This window comes from Protomyctophum bolini (assembly GCF_963924005.1).
Source record: "Protomyctophum bolini genome assembly, chromosome: 8".
NCBI classification, from domain to species: domain Eukaryota; kingdom Metazoa; phylum Chordata; class Actinopteri; order Myctophiformes; family Myctophidae; genus Protomyctophum; species Protomyctophum bolini.
This window is the reverse complement of record NC_137869.1, coordinates 17,587,733-17,603,188: the sequence shown is the minus strand read 5'-3', so window position 1 is coordinate 17,603,188 and position 15,456 is coordinate 17,587,733. Positions and strand designations below refer to the sequence as shown.

General features: G+C 41.8%; 1 protein-coding gene across 1 annotated transcript in view; it reads right to left on the bottom strand.

Moving 5' to 3' along the window:
- Positions 1-15,456, bottom strand: part of kif1aa (kinesin family member 1Aa) — a 56,973-nt gene that overhangs the window by 37,706 nt on the left and 3,811 nt on the right. Inside the window, exons 3-10 of the mRNA XM_080769876.1 lie at positions 4,931-5,004; positions 3,523-3,705; positions 2,843-2,908; positions 2,568-2,746; positions 1,100-1,211; positions 677-754; positions 217-282; positions 92-109 (exon numbers count right to left, since the gene is read on the bottom strand). Coding sequence (XP_080626002.1) covers positions 92-109; positions 217-282; positions 677-754; positions 1,100-1,211; positions 2,568-2,746; positions 2,843-2,908; positions 3,523-3,705; positions 4,931-5,004 — 776 coding nt within the window. The remainder of the gene's footprint in view (positions 1-91; positions 110-216; positions 283-676; positions 755-1,099; positions 1,212-2,567; positions 2,747-2,842; positions 2,909-3,522; positions 3,706-4,930; positions 5,005-15,456) is intronic.

Below are 15,456 nucleotides of genomic sequence, written 5' to 3'. Positions count from 1 at the left end.
ACACATCACATGCACAGATAAGGATAAACAGTTTATCAACAAAGGTAAAAAGATGACATTCTTGATGTCTCTGATGCTTGTAGAAACTTACCTTGTTTGGTCCAGTGTCCTAAAGGAAAGTAATTCATAGTAAAAAATATTATTTGTTTGTTCATTACATTTTACAATTGACTTAATGTGAAACAGAAAAACACAGAAAAAGATATAGTGTCGTACCACTTCTGCCAGTGCAGAGATGACTTTACCCAGCGTGGTCAGAGATTTGTTGATATTTGCTCCTTCCTGTATCAGGATGAGAGGCAGAAGTCATTTCTGCTGAAACTAAACATATTGTCATTGTCGTGCAGAAAACTTGTATCTCCATATTTCAACGCTTTCATTTTTTATTTTTGTATGTATGCCCTTCTTTGTCATACTACAGTGTCACACAAAAGTTGAAAAAATAGCTGGTCTATAAATTCACATTGCGACACATTGTGAGCTTTAGATGGCCAAGCCAATCTACATCAACACTATTTTAAAATGTTTTAAATAGCTGCCATCTTTTTTCCCTTTCCTGAAAAATAACCGTCTCAGACATAAAAGGTTTCCACCAGACACTGTAGTATTCATGGTGCATCACTGTTTGTCCAGTATCCAAACTAAGCTTTTAGCGTTACAAGTTGCTGACAATCACCTTGAGTCTGGTCCCTTTGGCTCCTGTGGAATCAGCCCTCTCACTCCCAGCCAAATCCACCAGGCTGATTTTGCTGACCTGCAAAAGAATAGGGTTGTCACGAAACAAAATAAGATATTTACTCGTGACCCATAAAAATGGGTCCCCGAACCATTGTTTGGCAACAACTGCTTTACTAAACACACACATTTTAGGCATGAAACGATATATCATGAATCGATTAAAATCGATTCAGAAAGAAAATACTGGTGTAAGAAAAATAATATATATATTATTCTGTCATTTTCCTGGAAATCGTGATTCGGATCATATCGAGAGTTGAATGAATCGTTACATGCCTACTCAAATTTATATAGTGCTTTTCTATTCAATTTTAATAGGAAAAAAACTAAGAAAAGGCTAAGGCTAAGAAAAAACCTGTACCTTCTCGGAAGTGTTTTCAGAGTCAGTGTCGTGGCGTTTCTGGGTGAAGATGATGTTGAAGACGGCATGTGAGCGACTGCTGGTCTCGTTCATGTTGGTGGCGGCCACAGTCCTGTAGAGAAGTATACACTTTCAACAACGCTTGATGGAACTACAGTGAAATTACTGTACAGTGTACACCCCACTCAGGAATACTTTGAAAATCAAAGAATTTACTACTTACAGTAACCACTTTCTACATGGCTTCTCTATTTTTGACATGTTATAGTATAGGTTCAATCTTTCAGAAATGTTCCGGTTGAAAGTGATTAGTTGTGATGACAGAGGAGATCAGGCTCAGCCTACCTCAAACTAAACATTTCTAAATAGGTCATTTTGACTCGGTCACCCTATTGTTAACTCACTGTCGCTATACCATAGTCGTCATTGATTACTGTAGTCAATACAGTAATCAATGGCGACTATGGGATATAGTCTATAGTCTGTGTGTATTTACAATACAGTGTATTGTCAATGCCTTCAATACAGCTGTCAAGGTTTGAGACAGACTGGGATGTGGTGGTTTGAGAATTAGGCTTGATTGATTACTAGTGCAGCGCGTAGCAAGGAGCACTACAATGAGGTCTTTTTAGTTGCATTTCCAATACTAACTCTACGAAGCACAGTTATCATTATTGGTACTGACATCCAACCAAACATGAATGGGCAGAAACAATAATCACATGGTGATTATGAGAATTTATTACACAGCTTGGTTGAATGCTTGATTCTGATTGGTCAATCGCTGAATAAAGCGGTGTGTTATATCTGGATAACAGACTGCTCCGCTGTATAACAGATGCTGCGCAGCCTGTGCTGCTCGATTTACTGCTGTATCCAACATGACAGCCATGTAAACACACACACACACACACACACACACACACACACACACACACAATGTCTTTTACAGCTAAAAAATGTTTTTGAAAACATTTGAAGCAAGAAATAGACCCGAAAAGCGCCCAGAAATTGGTTCTATTTGATCATTACCGTAAGCAAGGAAATACCTTGTTTTGTTGTGTTTTGGGTCAATTTATTAATGTATGTATTAAGTAGCCGTGTAAGCGGGATTATGGGATAATGCATGGCTAGGTGGTCATTGTTGATATATCAACAATGACCAACTAGCCATGCATTATCCATTACATTATGGCATATAGCGTTTGCATGTCAGGCTTTCATTGGCTTTTGATCATCTCCTCAGATTTACTTTTAGCAGTGCTCTACATTTTAAGCACTGAACTCCATTTGTTCTTCAATCACGGCCACGCAAGCAGCATGGCACAGTCGCTAGTGTACACCGCCTGCGCTTCACAGTCGCTAGTGTACACCGCCTTCGCTTCACAGTCGCTAGTGTACACCGCCAGCGCGTCACCACAGCCTTTGACACAACTCGCTCCGTGAAAAGCAAGCAAAGAAGCAACACCTAGCCTTGTTCCCAGAGTCCATCAGGTCCGAGATGTCATTGTACGAGGTGACGGCCAGCTTGGACAGGTCCTCCACGTAAGGTCCCATCAGAGGATGCTCTCGCACGCGTAGGTTGCCCTTGTTCTTGGGGTTCAGTAGATCACGCACGCGCTCACAGTAGATTTCCATGTAGCTCACCTGGATGGATTTGTCAACGGAAATCATAATGTTAGAGTGGACAAAAAAGTGTTCTGGTATACATTTCTTGGGGGGAAGGTGGTGATGAAAGCGTACCTCGACGGAGTAGGCCATGTTGTTGTCATTGTTGCTGTGGATCTTTGTGAAAAGATCTTCACACATCTGGTAGGACAAAACCAAGACAAACGTTATAATCTTTTCAGCACACTTTTTAATTCAGTCATTCTTTGGTTATGCAAGATTTTTAAACTTGATCTATAATAATTAGCTGCCTGCAGCACTTGTGTCACATAGCGAACATAGTCGATCAACAAGCTTGCGACGTGACGTGCATGTGACACGCTGCAAGCTTGTAGATCGGCTAACAAAGGGAATCTACCAACACGCCTCAAGCCACGATCGGCTAGTCCGGTACATCACAGGAGCAGGGACAACAGTTGCATAGATAGGAGAAGACGCTGAAAAAAGAAATGACCTAATGTTTGGACCTACACGGTCTTCATCACAGTCATGACTCATGTGAGTCATTTCCATTTGTGGGCGGGAACCCCTTTTGATGTTTTTATGCTTTAGCGCGAGTGGCGCGCTACAAGCTTGTAGGTCTGCTATTTTTGAAAAATCGAATCTGATCTCAGGTCAAAATGGGTTAAATAAAAGGCTTGAATTGTCCGTGCTGCTCCAGCGTCTTGTAGATCGGCTATTTTCAGTGCACGATACAATCGCAACTAAGAAGAACTCAGGCTTAAGAGACATGATAAATAAGTTGTAATCTCTACCAGAGGAATGATTCCCTGCTGGTCCTTGACATCCTGTTTGCCCATCATGGTGTAAGACTTGCCAGCGCCGGTCTGACCGTAAGCGAAGATGCAGACGTTGTAGCCCTCGAAGGCATGCAGAAGCATCTCTTCGCCGATGTCTTTGTAGACCTGCACCTGAGAGGCATAGTTGATGTCCTCGGGCTGTGGACAGAGGGTAAGGACAGTAAGGAAAGTATTTAACTCAGATTTCACAAAACACCAAAAATCCATTTGTTCTGCTGTGCCTATGATGTTGTTACAAGGGTGCAACAGTTAATCGAACTAATCGATTTAATCAAAAATAATTATAAATAAAATGATCGATCACTAATTTATCCATATGTTAGACATGTGTTTGTAAAAATGTGCTCCTTGATCATTTGATTAACCAAAAACCTAATTACTAAGAACATAATCCATACTTATGGACGATATATCGTTATATCGATATTAATCCTGACGATTATCGTCGAGAATCCAGACGATATTAATCGATTGAATAAAGAAATACAAAAAAGTATATATACAGTATATATATATATTTTTTAGAGGGGCTTGTGAATTCTGATGTGTGTGATATGAAATGTGAGCTTTAATCATATTCCATCATATTCAAGTGCTTTTGGAGAGAAATGAGACAGACTCCATGCAACCACTTTCAGTAGTAGAAGCCTGCAGAGGGGAGCTGTGTGTGTCTGTGACTGTGCCCAGGTGATGGTAGTTGATGCTCATTAATACATCAAGGAAGGCAATTATGTTTCTGCACTGTCAAATAGGTCTACATCTATCCTAAGATGCCATCAAAGAAAGCTTTTTTTTTACATGTTAACTCGAGCTAGGTTCTAAACAAGAAAGCATGTTTACAGTTGTTGCACAGAACTTACGTAATTTTACATTTTTTTTTTTTACTTTTAAAAGTAATGCTACTTTTGCAATGTAGTTAAATAAAAAGCTTGGGGGGAAGATAAATCATAAAAAAATATTTTTTTAAGTTTGTCTGGAAAATAAATTTGTGTTTAAAATATCATCGTAAGTGGAGTGTATCGTTACATGCATACTTACTGTACATTGTTAAACCATTTCATCTGTGTTTTGTACTGTGTGTACTGTATACATGTGTAGCAGATTAGCCCTGCCTGTAGCATTGAAGCCGGGAGGAGGGGTCCCCTTAGGGAAAGTAGTAGGAGAGATGTTTGGTTTGCCATGTGGGAGACCTGGGTTTGAATCCAGGTGGTTACGTGTGTGTGTGTGTGTGTGTGTGTGTGTGTGTGTGTGTGTGTGTGTGTGTGTGTGTGTGTGTGTGTGTGTGTGTGTGTGCGCGCGCGCGCGCGCGCGCGCGTGCGTGCGTGCGTGCACGTGTCCGCTGTGGGGGTGCAGCAGTGCTTACCGAGGTGTGCGACCAGTATGAGTAATCAAAGCTGAAGCTCTTGTTCTCTTTGGGCTGCTTGGGGTTCATGATGGCTGAAAGACAGGACAGAGAACACAGGTCAGAGCTAGGCTGAGGGCTGCCCATGTGAAACTGGATCTGAGAGAGTCGCTCCAACATCACGATGTGCTAATGGACCCAGAAAGGCCAGAGTCACCTCTCCTCTCTGTACTATTAGAGATGCTTAGCACCGAGACCTCTCTGTACAAGAGCACAATGACCAGTCAATACAGCAGGACAGATCGGCATGATTAGAAGCCCATTAGAGACATCATGAAGATGACGCAGGAAGAATCCTGGAAGAAATAATCATTGTATGATAATCTGGGCAGGTTCTTCTTATTATCCTTTAGTTTATGTATTGTTCATTAGGATCCTCATTAGCTTTTGCCATGACAAAAGCTAGTCTTCCTGGGGTCCGACACAGACAAACATTTTAACAAAAATTACATTAATTACATACATTTTACAATCACACAAAATAAAAAAATAAACACAATAAAAGTAGTACAATTAAAACTAAACACATTAAATTAAACGTGGTGCCTCTGGGGATTCGTACAGGCTATTATTAGTACACAGATTTTCTCATTGTGTTAAATGTGCTTCTCATCATCTTCATCATCTCTGAACCTCTCTAAATGTGTATTTTCGGCGCATGTACACTGAACAATCAATCGATTGTGTTCTGGCTTGGATCAATGGAACCAACGTAGTATATTTCAAGTTCCTATTCATCTGTATCACAATTAAAACTATGAAAAAATACCACAACATTTATTTTTTACATTAATTGTTTCTATTAATGTTATATTTTATCAATAAAGTCTTTGAGTTTTGTCGAACACGTCACGGAACTTCTCACGGAACACCAGTGGGCCATAGCACGCAGGTTGGGAATTGTTGACGTCGGACATTCAGCAAGCAAACAAGACTTCCCTGCTACAAATGTGAGAGAGAAAGATGTGACTGACAACCTATATTAATGTGAGAGATAAAGAGGTGTATAGACCTATATTACTTAGTGTTCTTAGGGAATTGTCTCTGACACAACTCAGATTTGATAATATGGTTCAGTGATGCAGGTTATTTTTAACACACAAGACTTTTTTAATTTACTGAATATTAGAGAGCTTGGGTTAAGCGAAGGAGATTTCTTTTGGCTCTTGTGTTACTAATTGTTTCAATTCTTTCTTTGTATAAATTGTACCAATCATGCATCTTTCAGTTACTAAGATGTGCAAGTAATGTCATATCGTATAATGTATGCTTTTGTTGTCTTTAATCCTGTAAGGGACAGGTCTTAAGACAAGACATGGAAATAAAAAGTATTAATTCATACTGTAGATTGCAAGCATCCTTTTCAGGGGCCCGATTGACTTTAATAGGCTGTCATAGACTACCATCGTCACAAGGATCCCCACTATGTATCTGTGACCTTAAGTGAGATATTGATTTGTTAGTAAAGTGTCTGCAGAAGGGAGTGGGAGCCAGATATTTCTTTATCTGATAAGAGTTTACAAGCCAATTACAGTCTGGTTTCTGTTTTATCTCAACAACAGGAATCCTTTTTTTAAATGATAATGCAGCACTGCTGCATTATTACACTCGAAACGACGAACATTACATTCTCTTTGAGACTGGCCGACTGTCTGAATTCCACCTTAAAGGTTGTAAAGAAATGACTCAACCCCTTCGCAATTTATCATTCCGTCTCTGACAATGACAGACTCAATCTGCTCTGACTAACAATATGAGTCACCTCACCTCCCAACGTTGAGCACTTGGCACCAAGGAAGCATACACTGCATTTACAAGAATAGAGCTGAAAATTACATATGTTTTATAAAGCAGAGCAGGCTCTGACTATCCCCTAAACTTGTATAAGCTAACTGGATGTAAAATAGATGTATGAAAAACATATATATATATATCAATGTATATCAATGCCGACGCTAATAAATATGTGTGATCTGAAATAATGGCCCAGTGGACCAGGGAAAGCCAGTGAACATCAAGTCTATTTGTTTGCATGAGCATAAAGACCCATATCCTTAGAAAATCAATACAGCCGAACCAATGATACAGCTTGCACAGAAAAACACACAAACAACTGCAAGCATAATCCTAAAGCGATAGCATCGTAATAACCTCATGTCATTTTAACGATTAATTTTACGACCATGCATTGCACAGTTGCACACACAGTAAAAACCGGGCAGTTAGTGCTGCAATCAAGGATGCATCAATTCAGTTGGCTCTTGTTTCTCTGAGGACCCATATATCCTGTGTCACGCATCCAAAACTAGCTTGTAGATCTGCTATCTGAATTTTTCGATATATAAACATTATCCAATATCAAACAAAACACACTATTGATTAATAGTTAAAAAAAAGTATCGATAGAATAATCGCTAAGAAAAAATGGATAGTTGCAGACCTAGCTCACAGTGCGAGCTAACTCAGTACAAAGTATGCCGATATGAATAAATAACCCAGAGGTGGATTTTATGATTACTTCAGCGTTAAGCAGCCCTTGTGTAGCCTGATTGTGCCAAGGATGAAAAACTCTCTTTCCCTTATCCCAGAGCCCCAGCAGACACCATTTTGTCTCCTAATGCAGAGATGGGGTTGATAGCACAAGAAAAAGCCCCGGGCTAAGTACATGCTTGAGCGAGAGCACACACAGTTATTGCCCCCCTCTCTCTAGTTTCAGATTGTGGAATATATAGGCCATAGGGTTGCTGAGTACGGTTTAGGGTTTCAGGCCCATTCCTCATCATGACAAATGGATGAGGCCCTGCACGTGATGTATCCTGGTACTATCCCTGGAACACAGCCAAATGTGCATGTATTGTAGAAATACAACATACCATACAGTACAAGTACATATATGATGTAGAAAATAGGGCTAGAATATGACTTAGCCCTCCTATGGAAGCAGGGCTGGGATGATTGCTACAGAATTCATGATTCAGTTTGATGAGGGCCCATGGTAGGGCCGGGCCTTCATTTTCAGGCCTGTTGAGAACTCTAGTTTTCGCCGGCTGCCGGGCATAGCCACACAAATAACTTTTGGGGCAGGCCCGTCTTGAGTTTAAATAGACAGGAATCAGTGAAAAGGGAGACATCGAGGAGGAAGGATGGATGTGGAAGGATCAACATATGGAATGTCAGAACAGGTTCTGACATATATCCATATACTAATATTGATGACATCATATTATGGGCTTAATTGTGACAGCAGGTCGCACTTACTATGATATGATGATTTACTATCATCCCTGATGATGTCATAGTGATGTCACGAGCCTGGGCACAATATATGGGGGCTTTCCCCATGTATGGGGATTTTGAGTGATCATCCCTGATGATGTCATAGTGATGTCACGAGACCTGGGCACAAATATGGGGGCTTTCCCCATGTATGGGGATTTTGAGTGACAAAAACGCCCATGTATAAGGATTTTGAGTGACAAAAAACTGAAGTTAACTGACCTTTGGTCGCAATGATATATAATAATGAGTGTAGAGACCGATCATCACATGGTTTGGTTCAAATTGGTTGTCCATACAACTGCTGAGTATCTTGAGTTTGCCTAGAAGCTCTATGCAGAACTAGAGCTTTATTGCACAGTGGACCAGTGAACACCAGGTAAACCCAGTCCAACAGAAACATTTGATTACCCAAATGACACAGAAAGTAACAATGGCCCGGTTTCCCAAACGCATATGGTGTAAGACTTGTTTGTAGTGCTGCACATGCTCAGATGCTCCTCTAGGCCGCACACAGAAGCCTGTGAACATATACATTTCGTGCATAGATGTGCCACGCAATGGTAGGACTCAGGCCTTAGACATTCCGTACCATTTATGCACGGAATGTCTATGTTCACAGGCTTCTGTGTGCGGCCTAGAGGAGCATCTGAGCATGTGCAGCACTACAAGTCTTACACCATATGCGTTTGGGAAACCAGGTCAATATAAATATATATAATATTATGTCTGCATTATTTGCCATGCAGAGCCAGTGTTTCCCTCAACAGTATGACTAACATATCCTCTACTGCTCCTCATGTCCTCTCACACTATGATTCATATACCGTAACCGGACCTCCAGAAGGAGGAGTGTCCCGTTTCCGAACAAGGCAATTACCAGAGAGCAGCGCCGATTGGTGGGGCAGATGAGGGCACCACGATGAGTGACCAGGCAGGGCTTGTGTGCTTTAATCACATTCGGTAAGCAGGGATGGCGCGCTATCTGACTCACAGAGAACGTCTCCTCCTCTAGCCTCCAACGCGCTCCTGGTTCCTGTCAGCCTGCTGCGTTTTATGACAGCGAACCTCCTTAATAGCTAGGTGTTGAGTTTATGGATGACACCGGCTCTGGATGGCTCGTAATTAGACAGGTTGTCTTAACAGCTTGTCTGCATGGTGACAGCAGGAGGTGTCGTCTGCCCTGTGTGTGTGTGTGTGTGTGTGTGTGTGTGTGTGTGCGTGCGTGCGTGCGTGCGTGCGTGCGTGCGTGCGTGCGTGCGTGCGTGCGTGCGTGCGTGCGTGCGTGCGTTGTCGCATCACTGTTGTCTACAGTGCATGGTGAACGCACATGCCACCAGCACATAATTTACTGAGACTACAGTCATGATTTTCTCCTGCGGTTTGATTGCCGGGTTAATCCCTCATTTAGATTCTATGTTACGACAGCGTTTGTTTTCCACACAGCTGGTGGTTGTTTTAACTACTGTAGGTGATGCTGATGGCTCTGTTACGGGTGACCTGCCCCAGTCAATAGCAGAGGAAATGGCTGTATCAGCAGGTCTGGCAGACGGCATGTAAACCCATTGACAAGAGTCTGTAGCCTGTAGCTGCTTATCACACACTGCCTAGCACTGGGAAGGGGTTCAGATGAGGACTGCGTGCAGCACTGCACTTATGCCTATATAGACTTCATTGACCAGGGTCCCTAGGGGCACCTTCTTTCCCCCCCTTCACACTAAGAAGTCTCTTGGTTGAAAATAGCCAATGTACAAGCTCGGGATGCACTGTGAACTTAGCGTCTATTTTCACAGAATGTTTGCATAGTTTTGCCAAATGTTCACCTATGACATGCCCAGGCCAAAATAGAAAAAAATAATGTTAGATTTTTCAGTGGGTCCAGAAAACCACACCCACTGCTATGCTCTATTCAGTATTTAAGTCCGACGTCATTTTGTAGTGCTACGTTACGTACGGGTCCAAGTGGCACCAGCTCCCGTCCGCATCTCATTGTAAATAGAATATCTAAACGCGTGAATCTTTTTACAATGACGTTGTTTTTCAGAAAGGAAGCCATTGAGGGTTAAAATGGGTCTTAATGCTTCCAACTCGAGTAGAATTATTAATGTTTTGTACAAGTGTCCATGACAAAGACAATATATGATGTGGAGACAATAAATACTATTATTATTATTATTGAAGGTGGTAACAGTCCATTTGCTCAGTACAATATTTCGGGGGCATATTTAGAATGTGTGCAGGCTTGAGTATGTTGAATCTAGTTTGCAATTATTCATGAGGATTTAGTTGACACAATGAAGGCTATGACCACTGTATGCATACACTACCAAACATACGACGGTCACCCACTTTGGGCTTTAACGCCAGAAACATAAGCGAACATAACGCTTGTGGTAATGCTGTTGTCTTCTATGATCACAATAAACAACAACAATCCCTTGACCCCTCAGGTGTCAAACATCTAGCTATTTTCAGCGAAGAGATTTGGTGTGGAACAAAAACGCCTTGTATAGATCTCTGTGGGGCTCCAGTCAACTAAATACTGTATATAGGGTTTCAGACTTCAGTGGTTAACAACACTGTGTTTCTAATCCTTTGGTTTCGAGTTTGTCTTTAATCCTCACATTTTTAACTTTCCCTCGGATAGTATGTAAGCTTGCTGTGATAAAGTGATCATTTCCACTCCGTCCATGAGAAGAATGAACAGCAAAAGGCAGAGAAAGTCATGTTAATGTGTCTTTCACAATTTCATTAATCCCTATTACAAGTTATAAGAACCATTATTAGGCAAGGACCTATTCCATATCCCCTTGAAGAAAGGCCCCTCAACCCCAAAGGTCTGCCTCCTGAATCTTAATCCAGGTTGGCATGGCGGTGGGGAAGATATTTCTGCCAGGCCTGTCACTAAACAAGATTGCAGCCATTCTCCTGCTTTGTGGGAACTAGGCTATTGACCCATGCATGGGTGTCATGAAGCACAAAAAAGACTCTTCCTTCCCCCGAGCAAAGCTGCTAGCTTCGAGCTACAAGAGGACAAGAGGGCCATTTATACCCCTTCTCTATACCGCCTCCAGACACTGCTACCAGTGGGCTCTTTCATGACATCACTCCGCTCACATCTCAGCGTCTACAGCCATTGACTCTCCACGGAAAGGCACAGTCTGTTCGGCTGAAAAGCACTAGCTGCCTAAGAGTGGCTTTGTGTGTCTGTGCCGAGCAAGGCTTAAATCAGCTGTAAAAGATGTCTCAAAAGAAAAGAGTTTGTAATATTGGTTGCTTTTATGGTACACACACTTTCATCTCTGAAATGGAACTCAAACCTTATCACCACTAAGGGAGACACATTCTGATTGTACAGATTTGCCTCTCATGAATGATATTGTAGGATTGTCCCTTAATGTGTCAATAATAATACAAAATCATTCAACCATTTGTATTAACACAAAAACTTGAAAAGTGGAATATGGTACTACAAATAAACTTGCTGAAAAAAGCTGAAAATGTTTTGGTTGCATCATGTTCAGTGAGGTTCAGCAGTACAGTCCAATACGCACACAGCACAGTCCTGATAAAAACACATACTTGCACAACCCCTATTGATCCCTTGTTGACCTCTCTGAAATAGTTCGATTCAGTTCAGTTTTATTATAGGATCTCCGAACGAAAATGAAAGGAAAATATTTGTCCAACAAAAACATTATATAATTAACCACTTTCAACCTGGCGTCCCTATTTTGGGCAAGGCATCATAAGCAAAAAATAATAATTCAAACTTGTTGAAAATGTATACAAGCTCACAACGCATCATATTGTGAGCTTGTAGATTGGCTGTTTTTGGCAAATGACAAAGTATAAAAAGGGGTGGTTAGAAGTAGAAGAACAAAATCGTAAAAGCATAAGACCGAATTCATACCAGAAGTGGTATGCCTCCCCACATTGTGAGAAGGTGGGGAGGTTCGTGCATTGCCCATGGCAAAGAGGGACCACCACTTTTACTGCCACGACAGGAGGCGGGGCAGAAAAAAACAACATCAAAGTTCAACTTTTCCGCTGCCACAGTGTGGCGAGACAGAGCAGCAGCCAAACAGAAACGTGCTGTGAAATTTGACCAGAAGCTTACTACTGAAATAGGTCGTGGACGACGAGGTCATAGTTCAAACTAAAGTGATGTGGGTTTTTAGACGTTTAGCACACACACACACACACACACACACACACACACACACACACACACGCTGGTGTGAATTCAGCATACTACAAGTCGCCTATCTTTCCAAGTTAGATAGCATTAAATAATATGCCTGGGGTGTAATTAAAACTGTAGCCTCAGCCTTGCAGGTTTAGAAATCCAATTCGGCGACTAATTTGAACCGGAAGCCTTCAAGGACATTGCAAAGGTACAGTACACAATGCTGTCGATGCATTCCCAGTGGACGGCCTCTGATCTAAGATTACATCACTGAATCGCCCATCATCCACTGCTCTGGAGACAGAGGAAGAAGATGAATGCAGTGACAGACGTCAGCCGTTTTTGGGCGCAATCACAGAAATCCATTGCAAACTCACAGGAGGGTGCCCATTTTAGAGAAAATAATAACAGTTTGTTTTTCTTTGAATCCAACTGAGATGCCTGATATGTATTAATAGATGGTGGGGGCACACTGTGAAGCCCCCTGTGCATTGAATATGCAACAATGGGCATTTGTCAACATTGAATCTGCGAAAAAGCCGTTCAGCTTGTTGTCCCCAGTCACCCATGACATGGGGGGGTGCGATGGCTAAATTAGGCCGAACTATAAATATTTCAGGAAGTCTCATTCATTATTGATGAATGGCTTTACCTTGCTGAACGGACAAGATATCACATATCTCTCCAGTCTCCTCTTAACGAAGCCCCATATTCTTCGTTGTATACGACGAATGACAAGAATAATAGAACTACGAGCTCACAGCGGAGATTCGTTGTGAGCTTGTAGATCTGCTATTTTTGAGGGGTGCATGCCTTTTAAAGATTACGTCATATGGCAGTCACGTCTATGGACTTTAATGTTTGTTTAGGGCACTAAATGACAACATATAAGACGTCATGCCTACTGTATTTTGAGGGGCGCCTATGTCCAGCTTTGAGGGTTTGTGTAAACACAAACATTGTCCTAACACAAACATTGAATGCCATTGACAATGAATGGCCAGTTTTGAGTGTTTGTCCTAACACAAACATTGAAATCCAGGCATTGACAATGAATGGCTAGTTTTGAGTGTTTGTGAAAACACGAACGTTGAATGCCATTGACAATAAATGGTCAGCTTTGAGTGTTTGTGTAAACACAAACATTGCGTAAACACAAACATTGAAGACAAAAGTGAGGATGAAAATTGTGATTGGCCGGAATGAGATGATGTATGATGATAAGAGCGCTTCACAAGGTTGTGATATATTTATTTATTATTGGGGTAATTTTCACCTGGAATGACATGCCTAAAAAGTATGGCCACCATGTTGAACAAGGGAGGGCCCTCTCTGCACACACTGGGATTCTAAGGAATGCAGAGCAGTCTGCACTGCAGCACATAGTTACGCCTCTAGTTGCATGCATACAAAACTATGTACAAAACTGTGACAAAAGAAAATAAAGACTACACAGATGTGTCTACAGTAGCAGTACCAACATAGTTATAAAAGTGGGACTTAATATTTACTCTCTGTTATGATACAACATACATGTTTTTAACTCCATGAACCCTGCCGTCCATATTACAATTCGTCACAACGCGACACGGTGTGAGCTTGTAGATCGGCAATTGTTAATGAAGAGATGGAGAAAGGTATAGTACGTATAGACCTCTGGGAGACCCCAGTCCATGAAGTATATTATGGTTTAAATGGTTAACATAACCAATATGTATATGACACGCTGTCCACATTTGTATTCATGTGCTGTGACAGCTGTGACAGCTGTGCTGTGACAGCTAAATAATCAGTGGTGGGAAGGAACTAAGTACCTTGCAATTACTGTGTACTTAAATACATTCTTTAGGTACTTTTACTTGAGTGCAGTGGTTTTACTGGGTATCTGAACGTGGGGTGATGAGCGTGAGGAGGGGACGATGCCTGCGGGCCCAATTTGGCATCACATTTGTATTTTTACGTTATGCCATTCTTGCATGCTAACTGACCCAGGCTGCAGCTTTCCTAAAACAGATGGTTGGAGTGAGTCCAGTAAGTAAGGAGTTATTAGTATACAATCTGCAAGCAGTGTTTCACCTTATACCTGGGCAATACTAGAAATACTAGAAAGAACATCACTAATTACTTTGGTCAAGATTCTACTCAAAGCTAACAGAAAGGCCATAAAAGAGCCTGGCTTGAAACCAGGAGCGAATCTACGGGTGAACCTGGGTGGGCCCAGTTACAGTCAGAATGAATGTGGTCCCACCCAGCTTTTCCCACCATGTGAGATCCATGAAAACATTGGATTCCACCGGGCACCGTAGCACTGCGTTCCGGCCACAACACGGCAGCCACACCAATGCTAGTGAATCTACCAGACCAGACACATTTCAAACACATACCAGCAGCGAGTGTGTGTGCTCTGCAATAACTAAACACCCCAGTCTCTCTTTTGCATGTGCCGGTATTAAAAAACTCAGTTTTTCCTGGACCCAGGCCCAGTCATTAGACATAACAGGAGGAACAACACAAAGACCACAACAAACCTTCATCATTAAATGTCTCAGAAGAATCCTGAATATACACTGGCCAGACAAGAAGGACCTATGGACAAAGACCAAACAACTACCAGCAGCAGACAAAATTGGGCGAAGAAGATGGAGATGGATCGGGCACACACACACACACACACACACACACACACACACACACACTAAGTGTCAAATACCACCAGACAGGCTCTGACTTGGAATCCTCAAGGAAAGAGAAACAGAGGCTGGCCCAAAAACACCTAGTGACGCCAAACACCAAGAGACTGGGATGCACCTGGTCGCAGTAGAAAAGAACGCCATGCAGTGACCACTGGAGGTCCTTGTCGACGGCCTATACCCTGGTATGGGTGTCAGGCATAAGTAAGTAAGTCGTTAGACATGTTCTGTATCCACCACTGATTGAAACGGTCACAGATCGAGTTTCAATATTGTGCTCGTATACTGTAGATATAGTACAAGAAATAGTTGTGTTGGAAAAAATGAAAGAA